Below are 23,124 nucleotides of genomic sequence, written 5' to 3'. Positions count from 1 at the left end.
GCTAAGGACCAGAGTCCCCGGGCTCTGCCTTAAAATACAGTCAGTCAGAACACAAGCTAGTCCCTAGATTGAATTTGCCAGCCTTCGCAGGGTACGAGCCCATGAGTTCAGGCTGTTGTGGGGGTTCCTACACTTGAGTCATCGGTTAGGGAGCTAACTCCTTTTAAGGAAAGGCTTGCTCAAGTGGAGGCTGCTTTCGAGGAGTGATTGTTGATGCCGCCATTATCTCCTCTGGAGCCCTCGGGTTTCACTCCTCCAAGTTTTATTGCAATTCCTAAGCCAACGGGTCTCGATGCAACTCCTGGTACATCTTCTGCAGAGGTTATGAAGACCACTCCTCCAAGGGTTATGGGGCCAACCCCTTCGGAAGTTAGAACCACCAAGGGCTATTCGAAAGACAATACAACTGGCCACCATCAAGTGCCAGGCATTAGGATAAAGCTGCGCAGGGGCCAACTCGAGGAAGTCCAGAATATCCCTGATAAGGCAGCATAATGGCAATCGTAGTCCTTTGGTGAACATATAGTGAAAGAGGGCAACCCGTGTTGCCAGCCCGTCAACATCCACGACAGGGACACGAGGACCAGGAATCTCCATAACAGTGTCCGAAGGAATGTTGTACGAAGGTTGTCACTAGTCACAGCGGACAACCACTGTTTCCCGGCAAAATAGTTATAACGAGCATTAGTATCGCCTCGGTTAGACATGGCAAAAGAAATGAGAGGATAGAACATTGAATTTTTGGAAAGAGGGAAACTCAAGGAAGAAGAAGACGAAAAGAGAGGTTCAAAGTAACCAAAATGGCAGAAGAAAGAAATGGGCTTAAATAGTGCAAGGGGCGGCAGACTTCTAAAACTGCAGTACGAAATCCAAAGGGATGTGTCAGTCGTGGGAAGTCGGACCATCAGTCACCAACAGGGCATGTACCTCACACAAACCAACCCTGAACGCCATGTCTAGGCACAGGAGTCCATTTGGAGAGACAACTTCAATTAATGAGGGCGGAATCCATCATTAGCTCCACACATGGGAGGCAACGCATTCAAGGAACGTTTCACATCTCGATGGCCTGAAGAAGGGGAATAGGCGAATATGTAGGTGCAAATATCCATGCCCTCTATAAAAGCCCCCAGGTTGGAATTTAAAGGAACACAATAAATTTTCTTTGTAATTTCCAAACCCCAAAGGGTGCTAAAAATTCGCAGGATACTGTGAAAGGAGTTATTCCCTAGGTTAGATCCAGGCCCGGGCCCAAGCCCAGACATGGGAGTCGGGCAGGGCCATGTGTACATCAAAGGCCCAAAGCAAGGAAATGAGTAGATAGAAATGTGTGGCAAGGAAAATAGCCTGGAAACCACTAACCAATGGACAAATGAGCTCGCCGACTGTAAATATAGCCACCTAGACGTGAGAGACAAGAAAGCTTAGAGAGGAAGGCATGCCGCATTAATGAGATGGAAGAAAATTGGGGAAGAAAGCATGCCGCATTCAATGCAACCCAGAGCTCGAAACACTCACGTCAAACCTAAATGCCTTGTAGCACGGCGAGTAGGCAGCATGAACATCCGATCTCCTACAAAGCAACCCTACTACCATGGAGACTAGACCTGAATGATATCAAGGATCTCATCTTCAAGCACCAAACCAACCTTGAGAATCAAGTAATGTCTGAAATAAATTGATAGCTTCCTACGGTAGGTATAAATAGACGCCTCTTGCAACCGACAAGGTTAACATCTTTTTACATAAATCTCTACTGCTTGCTCTTTTCATCTCTTACATCGAAACTAATTTGATCGTCGGAGGTATCACTGACCCCGAGGTCTCCATCTCCACCTTGTAGGGAAGAACGCAAGCATTGTCAGCATGAAACCGCCCAAGCCCGTGAAACATGACATCAACAATACCTTTCATTCAGCCCAATAATTAAGAACTTCTATGTATTATAAAAGGACTTTGATATTTGATTATCTGAATATAATGCTTAGACGAATCGCTTGATCTGGCAATACCATGTATGTAGCACTGCCATATCATATTAAAACAAAAATAGAATGTAAAACTCATTTTTTTTCTTATTACCACCGATATAATTTGTTATCATTGTGGCAAGCATACGCTGAATAATTTATTTATTACGAACGATTATCAAATTTCTTAAAAAACTCTCAAAATGTACTATTCAGTTTATTAACCAAACAATAATGCTGCTCCGTTTCGATTATCAAATCTTTTACGAGTGTTACGTTTTCCTTTTTTTTTTTTCTTTTTAATATGACCTAGTAGTTCCATGTGGCATGCACTGTCATATTCGTTGCAAATTTTATTTGCAAGGCATCAAATTCGTTGCTCCAGTACATTTGCAACAATCAAGTTTGTTGGTACTAAAGTTTTGCAACGAATATAAACTGTTGCAAATATACATTTGCAAGTATATTTGCAATGGTTGTCCAGATCCCCTCGATAGACAATAACAAGAAGAATATAAGCATTTGCAATAAAAGAATATTGTTGCTAAAAGTCATTATTTGCAATTGAAAAAAAAAATCGTTGGTGTAGACATTCACGAACGGAGCAATTCGGACAGCATGGCAACAAATAAAGTCTTTGCAAATAGTCAATTGCAATGAAAAAACAACTTTTTGCAACGACAACGATGTATGTTCCTTGCAAATAGCTTTTCCTGTTGTAGTGTATAAAATTATAAATTTTTAGAATAAATAATAATTTTATAATAGAACATGCTACTCTATTATTTATGTACATTTAATTATTTGTGTTATATTAATTTTAACACTATTTCCGTATGAATCAGACTCTCATTTAATGAGTTAATTCAATATATAAAATATTTAATTAAAAAAAATAGAATGTAGAGCTAGAGATTGAACTCACAAACTTTAATTTTAGAGTAACCTTAATTTTAATATAGTACTCATGCAAGTTTTTATCTATAAAAAGTTTTTATTTATGTTTGCAGCTACATGAAAGTACTGTACGAATATGTACCGTTTCCATCTTTTTGGGATAGGATAACTTAAAAGTGTCCTGTTACGTAAACTCACTGAGGATGTAGTTCGAGAATGGATTCCGATAAGATTATTTAGATTTTTTATTTATTTTTTTCATTTATTATTTTATATCCTTAAATATTTAAAAAAAATCATAATATTATTAAAAAAAATTGCATCGGTGACTCTAGCTTTATTCTAACTTAAAATAATTATACGGTAATAAACCCAACGATGACATATATATGACCAATTAATAAAATTACAGATTTCTGTCCTACATGATGTCATGAGGAACGTCCATGTAATTAATACTTATGGCCCGCCTTGAAATAGGAATGGCAAGTCAAGAGTGTCGGCAAAATAAGTCGTTGATGTATAAAGTTTGGGTGTTTATGTGATGAGAGCGTTAGTATTGGATTAACTATTTTATTAGTACAATTTTGCCTGATATTAAAATTTTAGCTTTTGTCTATTTCACTGAAAATTTAATTTCATGTTAAATTATCCAGCTTATAAACTTTATATAATAATAAAATATTATTAATTTTATATTTTTTAATTTTTTATCTAATTTATTTTTATCATATTTTACGGTTTTATTGATTATATATTTTATTTTCTTAATCAAATAAAATATATTTTGTGCTAAATTTCTTAGTTTATAAGGCCGTGTACTTTTCTATGATTTTATATTTAATAACATGATGGTTATTTCATTTATTCTAATGAAATTATTATTTTTATAACTTCTATTCTCCACGGTCATTTAACGCGGGTAATATCTAAAAAATTGGAGTATCATGAAAAACTCAAGGTCATATCCAGATCCCATCTTTCTATGCCTTCTAAATAAAATTATGATATTATAATCTCTTTCTAATTATCGATAAATACTATATTAATGTATGTATTTTTATAATATTTAATGTTAAAATCTCACACCAGTAACGTACGAACAACATCACTTATTATTAAATAAATGACAAGAGAACGCACGTTAAATGCAAATATATTTCACCCGTTTTTCTAGTTTCTTGAAACAAATTTATTAAGATCAGGATACGGATGCAGGTGACCATCCAATCAAATGCTATAATCAATAAATGCTTCTAATAAAAAAAAAAACTAAGAATATATAAAGAACATGCCTTGAGAGTACTTCGATCGGTTGTATCTGTGATGGGTGAAATTAAGAGACTACTCAATCCGAAAAGATCAGAAAAGGAGTCTTTGTCTGAAGAAATCATGCCTTGAGAGTTACCTTATAAAGAACATAAACCGATTTATTAAATAGACAAAAAAGGATAAAGAGTCCGTTGAGATTTTCTTACTATAATATATTTTGTTTTGACTCGTGTCATTAAATAGCCCAAGGAAGTCATTTTATAATTTCTTTTATTAATTCCATTTTAAATGGAGGATATATAAGGCTATAAATGAGTGGAGTTCGAGCACACAAGTAATTAGAGAAATTTTATTTACATTCTTTACTTAGATATTGTATATGTAGACCCTTTATTAAATGAGAAAAAAATTATTTTAGGAGGGGTATTGTTGTAATTTTAAAAAATTTTAAAGATAAAATTACCTAGCATTACCGTATTCAAAATAGGGACTGTACGTAGCATTGTTCTATTTTATAAAATAATAATACTATTATAACAGTTTTGCAAAATGAAAATCATGTAGAGGATTTCTCATCTTTTACATAGCTCTTCAATAATATATAATTATATTACTGCATGCCTTTTGAATTTATTTAAGTTTTTTGCTTGAAATCTCTAAAATATGCCTTTCATTTACGAGGCCAATAATTAAGAACTTCTATGCATGTACTATAAAAGGACGCTGTTATTTGGTTATTTGAGTATAACGCTTAGACAGATCTCTTGACCATGATATTGATCATGCATGTAGCACTGCCATATCATATTAAAAAAAAAAAAGAAAAAAAGAACGTAAAACTCTTTTTTTCCTTAATATCATCGATATAAATTTGTTATAATTATTATGGCAAGCATATAAAGAATAATTTATTTACTACAAATGATTATCAAATTTCTTTAAAAACTCTCAAAATGTACCATTCAGTTCATTAACCAAACAATAATGCTGCTAAAGGTTTCGATCAATCTCTATTGTTTTCAAAATAATAATTTCATTTGTATTCTATTTTGTCAAAGAAATATCACAACCTACAATTGATCATGGGCCTTGTTTATGTAGTCATTACTATTTATAAAAAAAATTGAACGAGAAATTAATCCAAAGAGAAGATGCCTCTAAATTGAGAAAAAGAATGAGTGTGACCTTTTTTTTTTTTTTTTTTTTTTTCCTTTTAATAGTTCCGTGTGGCATGCATTGTCAAATTCGTTGCTTTCGTACATTTGCAACCAATCAAATTCGTTGGTAATATAGTTTTGCAACGAATATAAATCGTTGCAAATGTATACTTGCAATGGTTCTCCAGATCCCCTTGATAGACAACAACAACGAGAATATATGAATTTGCAACGAAAGAATGTCGTTGCTAAAAATCATTATTTACAACAACAAAAAAATCGTTGGTGTAGACATTCACCAACGCGGCAATTCCGAGAGCATGGCAAAGAATAAAGTCTTTGCAAATAGTCAATTGAAACAAAAATACCACTTTCTGCAACCATATATGTTACTTGCAAAAAGCCTTTCCTGTCGTAGTGTGTAAACTAATTATAGATTGTCAAGTAGCATGTTATATTATGAAATCAGCTTATAAAGATGAAAAAATGTAGATTTAATTATGTGTGTTATATTAATCTTAACACTTCCATGTGAGTCAGATTCTCTTTCAATGAATGAGTCTAATATGTAGAATATTTAATTGAATAGAATATAATATAGAGTACTTAAGATTTAACTCACAAACTTTAATTTTATAGTAACCTTAATTTTAGTATAGTACTCATGCAAGTTTTTATTTATGTTTGCAGCTTCATAAAAGTACTGTATGTATATGTACCGGTTCCATCTTAAAGAGTAATGCAACGTACACTCACTGACGATGTAGCTCGAGAATGGATTTCTATAAGATTATTTGGATTTTTTATTTTTTTATATTCTTAAACATTTAAAATAATTTTACAATATCATTAAAATATAATTCTTTAATCACTAAGTAAAAAAAAAAAAAAAGCATCGGTACCCATCCTCAATCGGTGACTCTAGCCTTGTTTGTTTTCGAAAAACATCTCATCTCATCTCATCTCATCTCATCATTACAACTTTCTCAAATCCCCACAAAAAATAAAATAAAAAATTCAACTTTTTCAAATTCCAAAACAAAAATAATATTAAAAAATATATTCTAACATTATTTTATTCAACTTTTTAACTTTAATCTCATCTCATCTCATCTCATCTCTGAAAACAAACGGGCCTGTTAATTTCATAGGCAAGAACAAGCGACTATTTAGGTACATGAATTACATATATATGACCAATTGATAAAATTACAGATTTCTGTCCTACATGATGACATAAGGAACGTCCATGTAATTAATGCTTATGGCCCGCCTTGAAATAGGAATGGCAAGTCAAGAGTGTCGGCAAAATAAGTCGTTGATGTATAAAGTTTGGGTGTTCATGTGATGAGAGCATTGGTATTGTATTAACTATTTTATAAGTACAATTTTGATTAAAATTTTAGCTTTTGTCTATTTCACTCAAAATTTAATTTCACGTTAAATTATCCAGCTTAGAAACTTGATATAATAATAAAATATTATTAATTTTATACTTTTTTTTTAATTTTTTATCTAATTTATTTTTTTCATATATATTTTACAGTTTTATTGATTATATATTTTATTTTCTTAATCAAATAAAATATATTTTGTGCTAAATTTCTTAGTTTATAAGGTATACTTTTTCGAAGATTTTATATTTAATAACATGATGGTTATTTCATTTATTCTAATGAAATTATTATTTTTATAACTTCTATTCTCCACGGTCATTTAACGCGGGTAATATCTGAAAAATTGGAGTATCATGAAAAACTCAAGGTGATATCCAAATCCCATCTTTCTATCCCTTCTAAACAAAATTATGATATTATAATCTCTTTGATCTAATTATCGATAAATATTATATTAATGTATGTATTTCTATAATATTTAATGTTGAAATCCCACACCAGTAACGTACGAACAACATCACATATTATTGGTCCAATAACAAATAAATGTAAAAAATCTATTTGTATTGTACATGAGATTAATCCCACGGGCAAGAAATTAATCCCAATATAATTCTTTTGGACGAAACAGTAATAAAAAAATGAAATGACTTTGCTACAATGAAAGTTATATAATTTGTTGATTCCAAATGTGCTACTGTAACTTAAGGGTCGTATGATTTTAGGACGCCTCTATAGCCCCCGCTCCCTGTCCCGGTCCCGGTCCCGGTCCCGCTCAGTGTAAAATGTAATGTTTTTTTTATTTTACTTTTTTATATATGTATTTTTTTAACACTATAAAATATTTTTAAAAAAATAAAAAAATTATAACATCATTAAAAATACTTATTTAATTACTAAGTAAAAAAAAATATTAAAAAAATTAAAAAAAAAATTGTAGCGGGACTGGGAGCGGGACCGGGAGTGGTGAGAGTAGCATTATTCATGATTTTATGATACTTAATCCGATATAGTCCAAATTACAGTCATTAGCTAAATTATTGGGGCGGCTGGCATTTGATTAAGCCAATACCACTACTCTCAATAGTGAAAGAGACTATCTATTTTATAATTTCTATACAGTTCTGCTACAGGTACCCGCCGTGGGGTACCATTCGCGGAATTGGCTGACGTGGTTAATGCCACGTCAGCCGATATTAATAAAAAAAAAAATCGATTTCAGACAGAGACCCACCTTTCGTTTTATTAGCTCTCATTGTTCCCTTTTACCCTTTTTCTCTTTCGTTTTCTGTCTAGATGGTTCTGAGAGATGGCCATGAAGTTCATGGAGTATAGGAACAACAATAGCAGCAACAGTGATTTCAGGGCGAAAATGGAAGAGAACGCTGTGCAGGAAGCGGCGTCTGGGCTCGAGAGCGTCGAAAAGCTAATCAGATTGCTTTCCCAGCAGAGTCAGCAGCAACAACAATACCAATCGTCGTCTTCCTCTAGTTCAAAACCTTCGTTGGAAATGGAGATGGACTACAAGGCTGTGGCGGACATCGCCGTTTCAAAGTTCAAGAAGGTTATTACTCTTCTGGGTCGGGCCAGGACCAGCCACGCTCGCTTCAGAAGAGCCCCTTTAAAGCCAAGAGAAAGAGAAGCCTTCGGCTTCTGCACCCAACAAAGTTTACTAAGCCACCTCGATCCAGCAGATCCCACCTCTTCCTCACTACAACCTCAATAATCAATACCAGTACAGCGACTCTTTGACGCCTAAAAAGATCAGTGCGATCAAACAAAACGACGGAAAGAGATTTAGCAGGTCCCCGTCTTCATCGTGTGCAAGAAGAAACATTTTGCGCTCTAAGAAAAGTAAAGCAGGTCCCCCGTCTTCATCGTCTTCGTCATTCTTCATCGTCTTCGTGTTATCTTCCATTGCCATCTGACCAACGTGCATCAAGTGAGTGCCGTCTGTTTTATGCATTTTTTTTTTTTTTTTTTGTATTTTTCTTGATCTTTGGCACCACATAGAAGGAATCAAAGCTTTTTTGATTGATTTTCAGGTCCTAGTGGGAGCTTTATTACCCTAAATTTTGCTTGTTTAATTATCAAAACAGAAAAGGCATTGTTACATTGTTACTGTCGTGTATTAGAACTCCTGGTCAATGTTTGGGCTTATCATAGTGCCAGGAAGATGGTTTCCATAGATCCACGCGTTGGTTCACTGGAGGAGCAGCACCCAGTTGAACAATGAAAGGGATTCATGTGGGTCGTACCCATGGCCTGAGCAATTTTTTTTTTCTTGATTTTTCTTCATCGTGTTCCTGCTGTCTTCCATGGCCTGAGCGACTTTTTTTTTTTTTTTTTTTTTTTTTTCTGTTTTATGCATCTAAGCTTTTTTGTTGTGGGTATGCTCTATTTTAGTCCCTTCGTCTTTCGTCTGGCAGCACGGCCGTGGGGCAGGTTGTTTGAGCAGAAGCTTCTGCCGTCTGGCAGCACGTCCTTCGTCTTTCTTCTTTCGTCTTTGAGCAGAAGCATGGTTACAAGCAGAAGCCACTTGAAAAATAGAAAGCATATTATCTGAACCGCTCATGTCTACTTTAGCAACACTCGACTCCTAAAATGGTCACTGAACTCATTTTTCGCAGCTTGCAAACTGGAAAACTGTGAGATCCATATTTTTATGGGTTTTTAAAATATTATTGGGTTATTTTATTATTTTTAATTATTTTTGTATGTTAGGATTTTTATTTATTATTTATATATGTGTTAGTAATTTTTGTGTAATTTTATTGTAGTATTATTATTTTTGGGCTATGTATGAGTATGTATTTTTTTGCTGTGGGCCGTGTGTGTGTGTGTGGGTGACCCGGTTCCAGCCCAGCCCAGCAAGGGCCCAGACCATGTGCGAAACGCGGCCCAGCCGTGCGACCCGTGAGACTGAGTTCTCACTTTCTGAAACGGCGTCGTTTTGGAGGGGATGACTTAGGGTTTCATCCCTTTCTACCTTGCGCCGCGCGAGTCCCTTCTCCTTCCTTCTCCTTTCTTCTGCATTTCTTCTCCACGCAGCTGCTGCCGATCCCCACGCCACCACCTCATTCTTCCATAAGCATCTCGGTGGCGTTGGGCATGGGCTCCGAATGTGCTGTCGTCGCCGCCGCTCCACACGTCCGCACGAATGCATCTCAGTCCTCCACGACTTGATGCCGTTTTCATCTTCTCTATCCGCAGGACACGTAGCTCTTCAAAACCGCCATTGTTGGTCTATTTATAGTCCACGGGTTCCTCTGATTAATTTTGGGAGATCCTCATCCTCTTTCTCTCTTTCAAAGCCATTTCACCTCTTTCTATTTTGTGTGTTAATTTGTGAATTTTGGGGATGAACCAGAGTGTTGTATGGATTGAATCCGAGAGTTTGCAAATCTGAAATTTGTGAGTTTGAGTGATTGAATCCGTGAGGTGTTGTGATGTTTGCCGAACTCTTTGTGCGTTCAAATCTTGTATTTTGGTTGGGATTGTTGTTGAGTTTTTCATCTGTTTTGTTCAACCCGTGAGTTGAGAGAAACGGTTTCAGCTATGAGACGCCGTCGCCACTGTTGGCAGCACTTCCTTTTACGTGATCTTCCAGATTTTTATCAATTTCATCGTGTGTATGTAATTTTCTCTTTATTTAAATATTATTTGTAATTTCTCAATGTTATAAATAAATTGTTGTATTTATTGGTTTTATAAACTGTTGTTTATTTGTACATTATTGGTTTGATGAAAATGTATTGTATTTATTGAAGTGTTGGGCTTTAATGGTATTGTGAAATAAATGGGCCTTGGGCCGTCAAAGTTGTTGGGATATTAAATGTAATTGGGCCTTGGGCCGGATTAGCGGATGGGACTATGCGTGTATTTATGAAATTGTGTTTCGGCATTTATTGAGAACTTGTAAAATGAATTATTTAAATGCGTATTCTAATAAACTGTTGAAAGCATAAATTATCATTTTGTTAAAATTATGCGGTAATGTCACGAAGTCTGTTGCATATTGATACTGTTGCGTGAGTGCGTGTGTTTCACGACCGCAAGCCGAGATGGGGCATTATCTCGGTGGAGCTTCTCTGGTCACTCGGAAGCGTAACAGACTGACGTGACATCCTCTGAGTTGTCGCAGGGCGACGACGGGAACGGACGAGACGGTAACGCTCTCGTACCGATTCCGTGACCTTTGGCTGGCGAGGTTAGAGGATGCTTGGCCATGTACGCGCTGAGCGCAGAACTGAGCATCGCTCGTTACGAAGTCTCATACACGGACGTTACCCGTGATGTGACGAAGAGAGCCAGGGTGTGCGGACGGTCCATAGGGGAGACCGTGGTGCATGCGTGAATTCTTAATATATGAATGGGACAAAAATGGAATTTTGGGTGAAAGAATAAAAATGATATTTTTGGGAAAGTAATGTAAGTTGTTATTTGTCCGCCTGGGAACACGTGTTTGTATAAATATGTTTTAAATCTCTTTGATGTTATTTGGTTAATTACATGCTGAGATGTCAAAATCTCATAGTGGTGTTTACCCTACGGTTCCGTTTTATGGTGCCGTAGATTTTGACGCAGAGCCCGTGTATGAACTTGAAGGACCGACTCTGCCAGAAGCTTAAGTCGTTGTTATGTTGTTCAGCGTTTTTGGGACTTGTTTCCATTATGTTATTTGCTTTTTTTAAATTATCTGTCGGAAGACTGTAACATATTTGTAAAGTTATTTTACTGTTTTATGAACAATTCTGGTACTTTATAAAGAAAGACCTTTTATTTCACCGCTGCGAAAATTACTGTACATTTTATGTATGTTGTACACGCTTTGAGCACTGAGAGTTATTGGGGTGCGTGATCCGTGTGGTCATCATCCCGGTGTCACGAACTCCATAAAAATAACACGTGGGGGTCGAGGGCGCCACAGGTGGTATCAGAGCGGTCTGGCTCTGGGTAAAACCGTATAAATACCTAGGTACAGTACCAGAATTTTTATTTTAATTTTATCAAGTTTTGAAATGGGACCTTTTTTTTCAGTAAGATGGACCGATCAGGAATACCGCATCCGGAACCTGAGATTGACTTGTCTCGCTCGGATGGAAATCTCGCCATGGCTAGAGCTTTAACCCGTATGACAGAATTTCTTCAGCAGAATTTTCCGCCGCAAAGGGAGCAACAGAACGGTTGTCCGTACAAACGCTTTTTAGCTCATAGGACCCCTACTTTTTCTGGGCAAGAGGATCCACTTCGTGCTGGAAGGTGGATTAGTGATCTCGAAAAGACATTTGAGATCTATGGGTGTACCGAAACTCAAAAAGTGTTATACGCTAGTTACATGTTGCAAGGTGACGCGACTGCTTGGTGGGAAACCAAGCGGGAGCTTCTGGAAATGGAGTTAGGATCTATTGCGGCAGTATCTTGGCCTCGGTTTAAAAAGGAATTTAATGATCGTTTCTTCCCGAATACTATGAGGAAACAAAAGGCACGAGAGTTTAACAATTTAGTACAAGGGATGATGACGGTTGAGCAGTATGCCCGGAAGTTTATAGAACTTGGGAAGTTTGCTACACATTTGATTGCTACGGAAGAGATGCGGATCGAGCGATTTCAGGAGGGTCTACGGCGGGAGATCCGTAGACAGGTTGCTTGCTTGCAAATTCTGACTTTTCAGCAATTAGTTGAGGTTGCTTCGATTGCAGAGCGGGAGTTTATTGATCCTGTTGCTACACCAATGGGGCATAAGAGAAGAGCTTTTGGGGAAGGAAGTAGTTCGGGGTCTGCACCTAAGTTTATTTCCAGGACTGGGGCCCGACCGCAGATGGCCACTGGAGTACGAATGGGAGGTCGAGCGCCAGTATGTGGCAAATGCAATAGGTCGCATGTCGGCGAGTGCCACATGTCTGGGATTCAGTGTTTCAGATGCGGGCAAACAGGACATCTTGCTCGCAGCTGCTCTACCATGATGCAGGCGAATCGAGGCGGTTATCGTGGTGGGAGGACTACCCCTAGACCAACTGCTCAAGCTAGGGTCTACGCAGTGACACCTGGTGAGGTAGACGATGAAGCTCAGGAAACCCAAAATGCTGGAGTCATCACAGGTATAGATTTCTACTCAATCATTTGAGATACTTTATTTGGGTATTTTGTTGGTTAGACTTAATTGGTAGTTTTAAATTATTATTTTTTTTTAGGTAGAGTTCGACTATATGATTTTTATGCTTGCACTTTATTTGACTCGGGAGCATCTCAGTCATTCATTTCTGCCACCTTTGCTCGAATGTGCAACCTGGTTTTTAAACCTTTATCACGGTCTTTGTTAGTGAAGTTACCAAATGGGGAAACTGTGTGGTGTTCGAAGGTTACTTTAGGTTGTCCTCTGGTTTTAAATGGAATGACTCTTAAAGCAGATTTGATAAGGTTTGAATTACTTGAGTTTGACATTATTCTAGGAATGGATTGGTTATATCAGTATTTCGCCAGCATTAATTGTCGAAGCAGAATTGTTAGTTTCCAACTACCTGGGGATAAGTATTTAGAGTTTGCAGGAAGTAAGGTAAAGGTGAAACCTGCAGTTATATCTGCTATTCAAGCAAGCAGGGACTTAGCTAATGGGGCGGATGCCTATTTGGTTCAAGTGGTATCTGCACTTTCGGAGAGGAAATCTGTAGCAGATATTCCGATTGTGTTGGAATTCTCTGATATATTTGTGGATGAGTTGCCTGGCTTGCCACCTGTTCGTGATTTGGAGTTCGCCATTGATCTAGAATCCGGTGCGGCACCTGTTCATAAGGCCCCGTACCGAATGGCGCCAGCAGAGTTGAAAGAGCTGAAAAGTCAATTACAGGAATTGGTAGATAAAGGGTTTATTCAGCCTAGTTTTTCACCTTGGGGAGCACCAGTGTTGTTTGTTAAAAAGAAGGATGGTACCCTCAGAATATGTATAGATTACCGAGAACTCAATAAGGTAACCATTAAGAATAAGTACCCCCTACCTCGGATTAATGATTTATTCGATCAACTTCAAGGTGCTACTACTTTTTCAAAAATTGACTTAAAATCGGGATACTATCAATTGAGGATAAAGGATCAGGATATACCTAAGACTGCCTTTAGGTCTAGGTATGGGCATTATGAGTTTAAAGTGATGCCGTTCGGATTAGCAAATGCCCCTGCAGCATTTATGGATATGATGAATAGAGTATTCCGACCCTATCTAGATTCCTTTGTGATAGTCTTTATTGATGATATTTTGGTTTATTCTAGAGAACCAGAAGAGCACACCGGCCATCTTCGATTGGTGTTGGGTAAGTTAAGAGATCATCAACTCTTTGCAAATCTGAACAAGTGTGAATTTTGGTTGAAGGAGATTAAATTTCTTGGTCATGTTATGTCCCGGGATGGAGTAGCAGTTGATCCAAGTAAGGTCGAAGTTGTATTGGCATGGCCACGTCCTTCAACGGTGCACGAAATTCGAAGTTTTTTAGGACTTGCTGGTTATTATCGCAGGTTTGTGGAAGGCTTTGCTCGATTGTCTGGACCTCTCACTACTCTTACCAGGAAAAATGTTGAGTTTGTTTGGTCAGACAAATGCGAGATGAGTTTTCAGGAGCTGAAAAAGAGGTTAACTACAGCGCCTGTTTTGGCTCTTCCAGAACCTCATAAGCCGTTTGTAGTTTTTAGTGATGCTTCCAAATTTGGTTTGGGATGTGTGCTTATGCAGGAGGGAAGAGTTGTGGCGTATGCATCCCGCCAATTGAAAGATCATGAGAAGAATTATCCCACGCATGATTTGGAGTTAGCAGCTGTGGTTTTCGCTCTCAAAATTTGGCGGTACTATTTATATGGTGAGACTTGTGAAATTTACACTGATCATAAGAGCCTCAAACATCTTTTCTCGCAGAAAAATCTTAACATGAGACAGAGGAGGTGGTTGGAGTTAATCAGTGATTACCAGTGTGAGATTAAGTATCACCCAGGGAAAGCAAACCTGGTTGCAGATGCACTAAGTCGGAAGTCTTATTCAGTTGAAGAGGTTAAGTCATCAGGGTTGGACTCTCTTCTTTTTTGTATAAGGAGACTTCTTACCACTAGTTCTCAGCAGGAAGAGGTGTTAACTTCAATTCTTGATATCCGAGTTCTTGATTTTGAGGAGTTGAAGACTCTGCAGGAAAATGACTCTAAGTTGTTAGACATTAAAGAAAGAGTCAAGAAGTCACAAGGACCCGCGCATTTCAGTCTAAGCAAAGATGACATTCTGTTATTCCGTAATCGTAGGGTGATTCCTACTGATTCAGAATTTAAAGAAAGAATCTTGTCTGAGGCCCATGCAGCACCTTATTCAGTTCACCCTGGAAGTACAAAAATGTACCGAGACTTAAAGAAAAGTTTTTGGTGGGAGGGAATGAAAGGAGACATTGCTTTGTTTATTGCGAAATGTACAACTTGTCGGCAGGTTAAAGCTGAGCATCAGAGGCCCGCTGGCTATCTTCAACCACTCCCTATTCCTGAGTGGAAATGGGACGACATCGCAATGGATTTTGTAATTGGTTTACCAAGGTCACCTAGTGGGAAGAATTCAATCTGGGTTATTATTGATCGGTTGACCAAAAGCGCCCATTTCTTACCTATTTCTAACACTGATACTTTGGGAACCTTGACTCGGATTTATATCAAGGAAATCGTACGTCTTCATGGAATACCCATGAGTATAGTGTCAGATAGAGACCCACGATTCACGTCTCACTTCTGGAAGAGTTTGCAAACAGCCTTGGGCACCAAGTTGAAATTTAGCAGTGCTTATCATCCTCAAACCGACGGTCAATCTGAACGCACTATTCAGACTCTTGAAGATATGCTGCGAGCTTGTGTTTTGGATTTTAAGGGAAGTTGGGAAAGTCATCTGTCGCTTATAGAGTTTGCATATAATAACAGTTTTCAAGCGACTATTCAAATGGCCCCTTATGAAGCCCTTTATGGGAGGAAGTGTCGATCTCCCTTATTTTGGGAAGAAGTTGGCGAAGGAAATCTACTTGGACCGAATATTATTCAGGAGTTGAAGAATCAGGTTCAAATTATAAAAGACAAGATGGCAGCTGCGCAGAGTCGTCAGAAGAGCTATTCGGACATGAGGAGAAGAGATTTATTATTTGAGATTGGTGATTGGGTTTACCTCAAAGTTTCTCCAATGAAAGGTGTTAAGCGTTTTGGAAAGAAAGGGAAACTTAGTCCGAGATATGTTGGCCCTTTTCAGATTCTGGAGAAGGTTGGACAAGTTGCTTATCGTATTGCTCTGCCAGTACATTTTGGTGGAATTCATGATGTTTTCCACGTATCATCCTTAAAGAAGAGCTTTGGTCAGCTGGAGCCACGTTTCGTTGATCCAAAGAGCATTCAACTCTGGTCCGATCTCACTTATGAAGTTGTTCCAACTCAGATCCTTGACATGAAAGAGCAACAATTAAGATCCAAGTCAATACCTCTAGTTATGGTATCTTGGGGAGGTCCGTTAGCCCAGGATTTTTCGTGGGAAAGAGAGGCAGACATGAGGAAGTTCTACCCTTACTTATTCGAGTAGTTTTGAATATTTGTATTCTTTCTCAAGTTTGATTAGAGTTTTGTATGGTGTCACGTTTCAGAATCAATATAGGAACTTGGCAATTTCGAGGACGAAATTTCTTTTAAGGGGGGAAGGATGTGAGATCCATATTTTTATGGGTTTTTAAAATATTATTGGGTTATTTTATTATTTTTAATTATTTTTGTATGTTAGGATTTTTATTTATTATTTATATATGTGTTAGTAATTTTTGTGTAATTTTATTGTAGTATTATTATTTTTGGGCTATGTATGAGTATGTATTTTTTTGCTGTGGGCCGTGGGTGTGTGTGTGGGTGACCCGGTTCCAGCCCAGCCCAGCAAGGGCCCAGACCATGTGCGAAACGCGGCCCAGCCGTGCGACCCGTGAGACTGAGTTCTCACTTTCTGAAACGGCGTCGTTTTGGAGGGGATGACTTAGGGTTTCATCCCTTTCTCCCTTGCGCCGCTCGAGTCCCTTCTCCTTCCTTCTCCTTTCTTCTGCATTTCTTCTCCACGCAGCTGCTGCCGATCCCCACGCCACCACCTCATTCTTCCATAAGCATCTCGGTGGCGTTGGGCATGGGCTCCGAATGTGCTGTCGTCGCCGCCGCTCCACACGTCCGCACGAATGCATCTCAGTCCTCCACGACTTGATGCCGTTTTCATCTTCTCTATCCGCGGGACACGTAGCTCTTCAAAACCGCCATTGTTGGTCTATTTATAGTCCACGGGTTCCTCTGATTAATTTTGGGAGATCCTCATCCTCTTTCTCTCTTTCAAAGCCATTTCACCTCTTTCTATTTTGTGTGTTAATTTGTGAATTTTGGGGATGAACCAGAGTGTTGTATGGATTGAATCCGAGAGTTTGCAAATCTGAAATTTGTGAGTTTGAGTGATTGAATCCATGAGGTGTTGTGATGTTTGCCGAACTCTTTGTGCGTTCAAATCTTGTATTTTGGTTGGGATTGTTGTTGAGTTTTTCATCTGTTTTGTTCAACCCGTGAGTTGAGAGAAACGGTTTCAGCTATGAGACGCCGTCGCCACTGTTGGCAGCACTTCCTTTTACGTGATCTTCCAGATTTTTATCAATTTCATCGTGTGTATGTAATTTTCTCTTTATTTAAATATTATTTGTAATTTCTCAATGTTATAAATAAATTGTTGTATTTATTGGTTTTATAAACTGTTGTTTATTTGTACATTATTGGTTTGATGAAAATGTATTGTATTTATTGAAGTGTTGGGCTTTAATGGTATTGTGAAATAAATGGGCCTTGGGCCGTCAAAGTTGTTGGGATATTAAATGTAATTGGGCCTTGGGCCGGATTAGCGGATGGGACTATGCGTGTATTTATGAAATTGTGTTTCGGCATTTATTGAGAACTTGTAAAATGAATTATTTAAATGCGTATTCTAATAAACTGTTGAAAGCATAAATTATCATTTTGTTAAAATTATGCGGTAATGTCACGAAGTCTGTTGCATATTGATACTGTTGCGTGAGTGCGTGTGTTTCACGACCGCAAGCCGAGATGGGGCATTATCTCGGTGGAGCTTCTCTGGTCACTCGGAAGCGTAACAGACTGACGTGACATCCTCTGAGTTGTCGCAGGGCGACGACGGGAACGGACGAGACGGTAACGCTCTCGTACCGATTCCGTGACCTTTGGCTGGCGAGGTTAGAGGATGCTTGGCCATGTACGCGCTGAGCGCGGAACTGAGCATCGCTCGTTACGAAGTCTCATACACGGACGTTACCCGTGATGTGACGAAGAGAGCCAGGGTGTGCGGACGGTCCATAGGGGAGACCGTGGTGCATGCGTGAATTCTTAATATATGAATGGGACAAAAATGAAATTTTGGGTGAAAGAATAAAAATGATATTTTTGGGAAAGTAATGTAAGTTGTTATTTGTCCGCCTGGGAACACGTGTTTGTATAAATATGTTTTAAATCTCTTTGATGTTATTTGGTTAATTACATGCTGAGATGTCAAAATCTCATAGTGGTGTTTACCCTACGGTTCCGTTTTATGGTGCCGTAGATTTTGACGCAGAGCCCGTGTATGAACTTGAAGGACCGACTCTGCCAGAAGCTTAAGTCGCTGTTATGTTGTTCAGCGTTTTTGGGACTTGTTTCCATTATGTTATTTGCTTTCTTTAAATTATCTGTCGGAAGACTGTAACATATTTGTAAAGTTATTTTACTGTTTTATGAACAATTCTGGTACTTTATAAAGAAAGACCTTTTATTTCACCGCTGTGAAAATTACTGTACATTTTATGTATGTTGTACACGCTTTGAGCACTGAGAGTTATTGGGGTGCGTGATCCGTGTGGTCATCATCCCGGTGTCACGAACTCCATAAAAATAACACGTGGGGGTCGAGGGCGCCACAAAAACGCCCTTGCAGATTGAGGAAAAGCATAATTCTTTCTAACAACATCGAGGTTGTTCATAACAAAAATGGCAGTTCGAGTTTTTTTCGGTTTTACTAGCCTTCTGGGCAGCTCCCACTGGCACCCCATGTAAATAATTCAAAACGTGCGTTTAACTTATGATACACACCGTTTAAATAATGATGATTTGGCACCCGGGTACGCAGCGTGTTCCCTGTCCCCGGGTGCAAGTAGAGTTTTTCATTTCCATATGTAGTGGGTGGTCAATGTTTATTTGTTTATTTGTCAATTCTATTTTAAATGAGTGGAATTTGTTTGGTTTTTATTAAAACACGAGTCGAGCTCGCACTTTTATCAATAATAATTTTGAACATATATTTATTCAAGTTTCATTTTCCTTTATAAAGATGCCTTAATTTTGAACTGTTTTGTCTTTCTCACGAAAGAGATTTATAAGATTGGCTCCACATTCGAAACTCGAAACTTCAATTGCCATTTAATTTTTTTTGTCATTAAGTCGAAGACCTTTTCCAGCAACGGTGGAATTTTCTTATGTAGGAATTGGTCACGAAACGAATGGATCAATTGATGGTACTGATCATATATGGTAATACAGACGTACAGATTTCTTTCATAACTATGACCGATTAAGATTATGATTATGATACTATAGAAAATTCAGAATACTTAATAAGGAGCGAACTCCAGGCGAATCTGAAGTGCATGGATACGAGTTATGTCTTGGAATGAAAGATAAAATGAATGGTACTGATCATATATGGTAATACAGACGTACGGGTTTCTTTCATGACTATGACTGATTAAGATTATGATTATGATACTATAGAAAATTCAGAATACTCAACAAGGAGTGAACTCCAGGTGAATCTGAAGTGCATGGATACGAGTTATGGCTTGGAATGAAAGATAAAGCAAATGGTACTGATCATATATGGTAATACAGAAGTATGGATTTCTTTCATGACTATGACCGATTAAGATTAAGATTATGATACTATAGAAAATTCAGAATACTCAACAAGGAGCGAACTCCAGGCGAATCTGAAGTGCATGGATACGAGTTATGCCTTGGAATGAAAGATAAAGCGAATGGTACTGATCATATATGGTAATACAGACGTATGGGTTTCTTTCATGACTATGACCGATTAAGATTATGATTATGATACTATAGAAAATTTAGAATACTCAACACGGAGCGAACTCCAGGCGAATCTGAAGTGCATGGATACGAGTTATGCCTTGGAATGAAAGATAAAGCGAATGGTACTGATCATATATGGTAATATAGACATACGGGTTTCTTTCATGACTATGACCTATTAAGATTATGATTATAATACTATAGAAAATTTAGAATACTCAACAAGGAGCGAACTCCAGGCGAATCTGTAGCGCATGGATACGAGTTATGCATTGGAATGAAAGACAAAGTGTAATAATTTAAAATTATTAGTTAACATGAATTATACATCACTATATTTGAAATGAGGGATAATTTTATAAAATAAAATATAAAAATAAAAAATATATATTTATTGTTGAGTATTCTGAATTTTCTATAGTATCATAATCATAATCTTAATCGGTCATATTTATTAATAATCACTTCTTTAACCATGAAGTAAAAAAATAAAATACAAAAAAAATAGTGAATGAGTAGTAATAGGGTAATAACCTTATCATTTTCCTATTACAAATAGTTCTGAATAACAATATTACAAATTACAATACATAGAAAAGGAAATAAAGGTGGAAAATATAACAAATCATTTGCAAAGATCAAATTTAGTCCCACCAACTCCAAGTGTTCAATAAAACTTAGAAAAAAAAAAGAATGAAAAAAAAGGATATGAATAATATTATTTCTTAAAAATAAAAGAACTTCAATTAAGAAAAAAAATAATAACATAAAAACAAACTACAAAAAATGAATTGGTAATCTAATGGTGTATCACATGTATGGTCAATGTGTGGCCAATGTGGATTGAGATATTGGAGCAGTTTTCCTGAATTAGATTTATAGATCCACGTCCAGCACTATGTAGCGATCATCATCATAATTAATAAAAGTCTATTCATTGAATACAAGTCTTGGCCACTTGTATTCTTAGTTTTTTTCAATTAATAAAAGTCTTTTCATATATTTCCTCCTAATACAATCACTTTATTTTTAATTTTTTTTATTAGAAGTATTTTTGAAATTATAAATAGAATAATTTTATATGATATGTTAGATCTATTTTATAATAAAAAAAATTTATAATCTAATCTATCACGTTAAATTAAGCAAGTTTATAAATTTATTTAGTGTAATCTTTTTTATTACTAAAATATATTTTTTTAAACCGTGACTTTGCTCACCTTGAATTAATTCAGCAGTTGCCTTCTCCATCTTCTGTACTATATATGGCAAGTTATAACCATCACTTACCTACTAATTATCTGCATGCAGAAATCTCCTTTCCGAAGTCCTCTTTTATTTTATATTTTATTTTTTCTTACATTTCAGATTCAGAAGTCTTTGTGAAAGTGACAAGAGAGCACACGTTAAATGCAAATATATTTCACCGGTTTTTCTAGTTTCTTTCAACAAATTTATTAAGCAGATAAGGTCAGGGTACGGATGCAGGTGACCATCCAATCAAATGCTATAATCAATAAATGCTTCTAGTAAAAAAAAACTAAGAATATATATTGTTTTATAAAAATGTAATGATTAAGCTACAATTCTCTTTATAATTTTTCATATAATTATAATTTAAATTGAGAATATAATTCTTATGTAAGTTATTTTATAAAAATATAATTCATTTAAAATATATGTAAAAATAATACATATTTTTTATTAGAAGAACAATTTGAGTAGAAAAAAACCAAGACAATGGACAACCTTCCTCGTACCATGCGTGGGTGGTGCACAGATGATGCACCAGCTTCAAATGCGGTCATCAAGACGTACGAGGGAAAAAAATAAAACAATAAAGACTAGCCAGTAGCCACATATATCGGACTTCCGATATCCTAATTAGTATTCAAATTTCAATACGAAAAGATAAACAAGTCTCCGATGCATATAATTATTGCTTTATATAAATTTAATACGTTTTGTAATTCTCAACTGCATCCTCTTTCGATCTGGTGAAGAATCATATATCAGGCATTTAATTAGAACAACCTCGTCCTTTTCAGATAATAAAAGCAAAACAAACACGGAAAATGAAAGTGGGGGCGAATGCAGCATAGGTACATGTCACACGGCGTTTCTGAGGTGAAGAATTATACGGTGGAAAATGGAAGTGGGAACTGGGGAGTTAGGCGAGAAGGAAGATGAGTTCAGACGCTTGTAGGGTTAAGTGGTCGTATGGGCCTTGGGCCAAGAAGTAATAAAAGGGCCTTTTGAATGTTAGTCCGTAGTTAAACATTGAGTTGTTTATGAGTCAGTAATTTCATGGGCCTACGAGCCCCCATCACTAGTATTGTCTTCCATTTAGTCTTTAGTAACAGTCATGTTGTTTTTGGTATTTTTCCCTTTACGTTAATACCTATTTTACTGTAGCCCTGGTAAGGGTTTGTTAGGCCAGTTTTTATAATATTCCTAATTTCGCTCTTTACTGTTTCTCCTCTCTTCCTCTCTCTATTTTCTGGAGGAGCCTACCCTTGAAGCAAGGTAAGTACTCATTCTTTCCCTGTATTCACCTGCACCACCATTCATTACAGAATCAAAATGTTACAAATGGTATCTAGAGACCCGTTCCCAAGTGACCTGTGAGCAAAGGAAGCAGCAAAATGGCAGAAGGCACCCGCCTAAATCAATTACAAGAAGGTCTTACATCACTCAAACAATCCACAGATTCACAATTAAAAAATTTGGAGACTGAAATGTTGGCACTTAAAAGGCAATTAGACTCTATCATGCAGCAGTTAGCCTCCCTGACTGTGGAGTTGCAATGGAAGAACAATGGTTGGACTCATAGAAAATCATCCTCAGATGACCAGAACCAGCAGATGGTACGTGTTGAACAAGGAGGCGAGCCTCCCCAACATTCGGTAAGGCTTTATTTTCTAGCTTTTAATAGTGATGACCTGAATGGATGGATATATAAAACAAACCATTTCTTTTTCATACTATAATACCCTACCCCAACATAAATTGAGGCTAGCCCCTTTTCATATGGAGGGCCAAGCCCTAGTTTGCTTCCAGGATCTTGAGGAGTCAGAGGGTTTGAAGCATTGGGAGGGTTTCACAAAGGCTTTATTGGTAAGGTTTGGGCCATCTTTATACGATGACCCCATGGAAGCCTTAACAAGGTTGAAACAGACTAGATTTGTAGAAGAATATAAGTCTAATTTTGAGTCACTGTCAAATAGACTCAGGGTATAAACTGAGCTTTTTTTTTTAGTGGGCTCAAGGATGAGATAAGGTTAACTG

The 23,124-nt window shown here is 37.1% G+C and overlaps 1 protein-coding gene across 1 annotated transcript; it reads left to right on the top strand.

Moving 5' to 3' along the window:
* Positions 1 to 8,002: 8,002 nt before the first annotated feature.
* Positions 8,003 to 8,419, top strand: LOC121244811 (probable WRKY transcription factor 15). Its single transcript, XM_041143020.1, has one exon. The coding sequence runs from the start codon at positions 8,003 to 8,005 to the stop codon at positions 8,417 to 8,419; it is 417 nt and encodes a 138-aa protein (XP_040998954.1).
* The last annotated feature ends 14,705 nt before the right edge of the window (positions 8,420 to 23,124 follow it).

Source organism: Juglans microcarpa x Juglans regia, chromosome 8S (genome assembly GCF_004785595.1).
Source record: "Juglans microcarpa x Juglans regia isolate MS1-56 chromosome 8S, Jm3101_v1.0, whole genome shotgun sequence".
Classification (NCBI taxonomy): domain Eukaryota; kingdom Viridiplantae; phylum Streptophyta; class Magnoliopsida; order Fagales; family Juglandaceae; genus Juglans; species Juglans microcarpa x Juglans regia.
The sequence above is the reverse complement of the archived record's forward strand: the minus strand, read 5'-3'. Positions and strand labels throughout refer to the sequence as shown.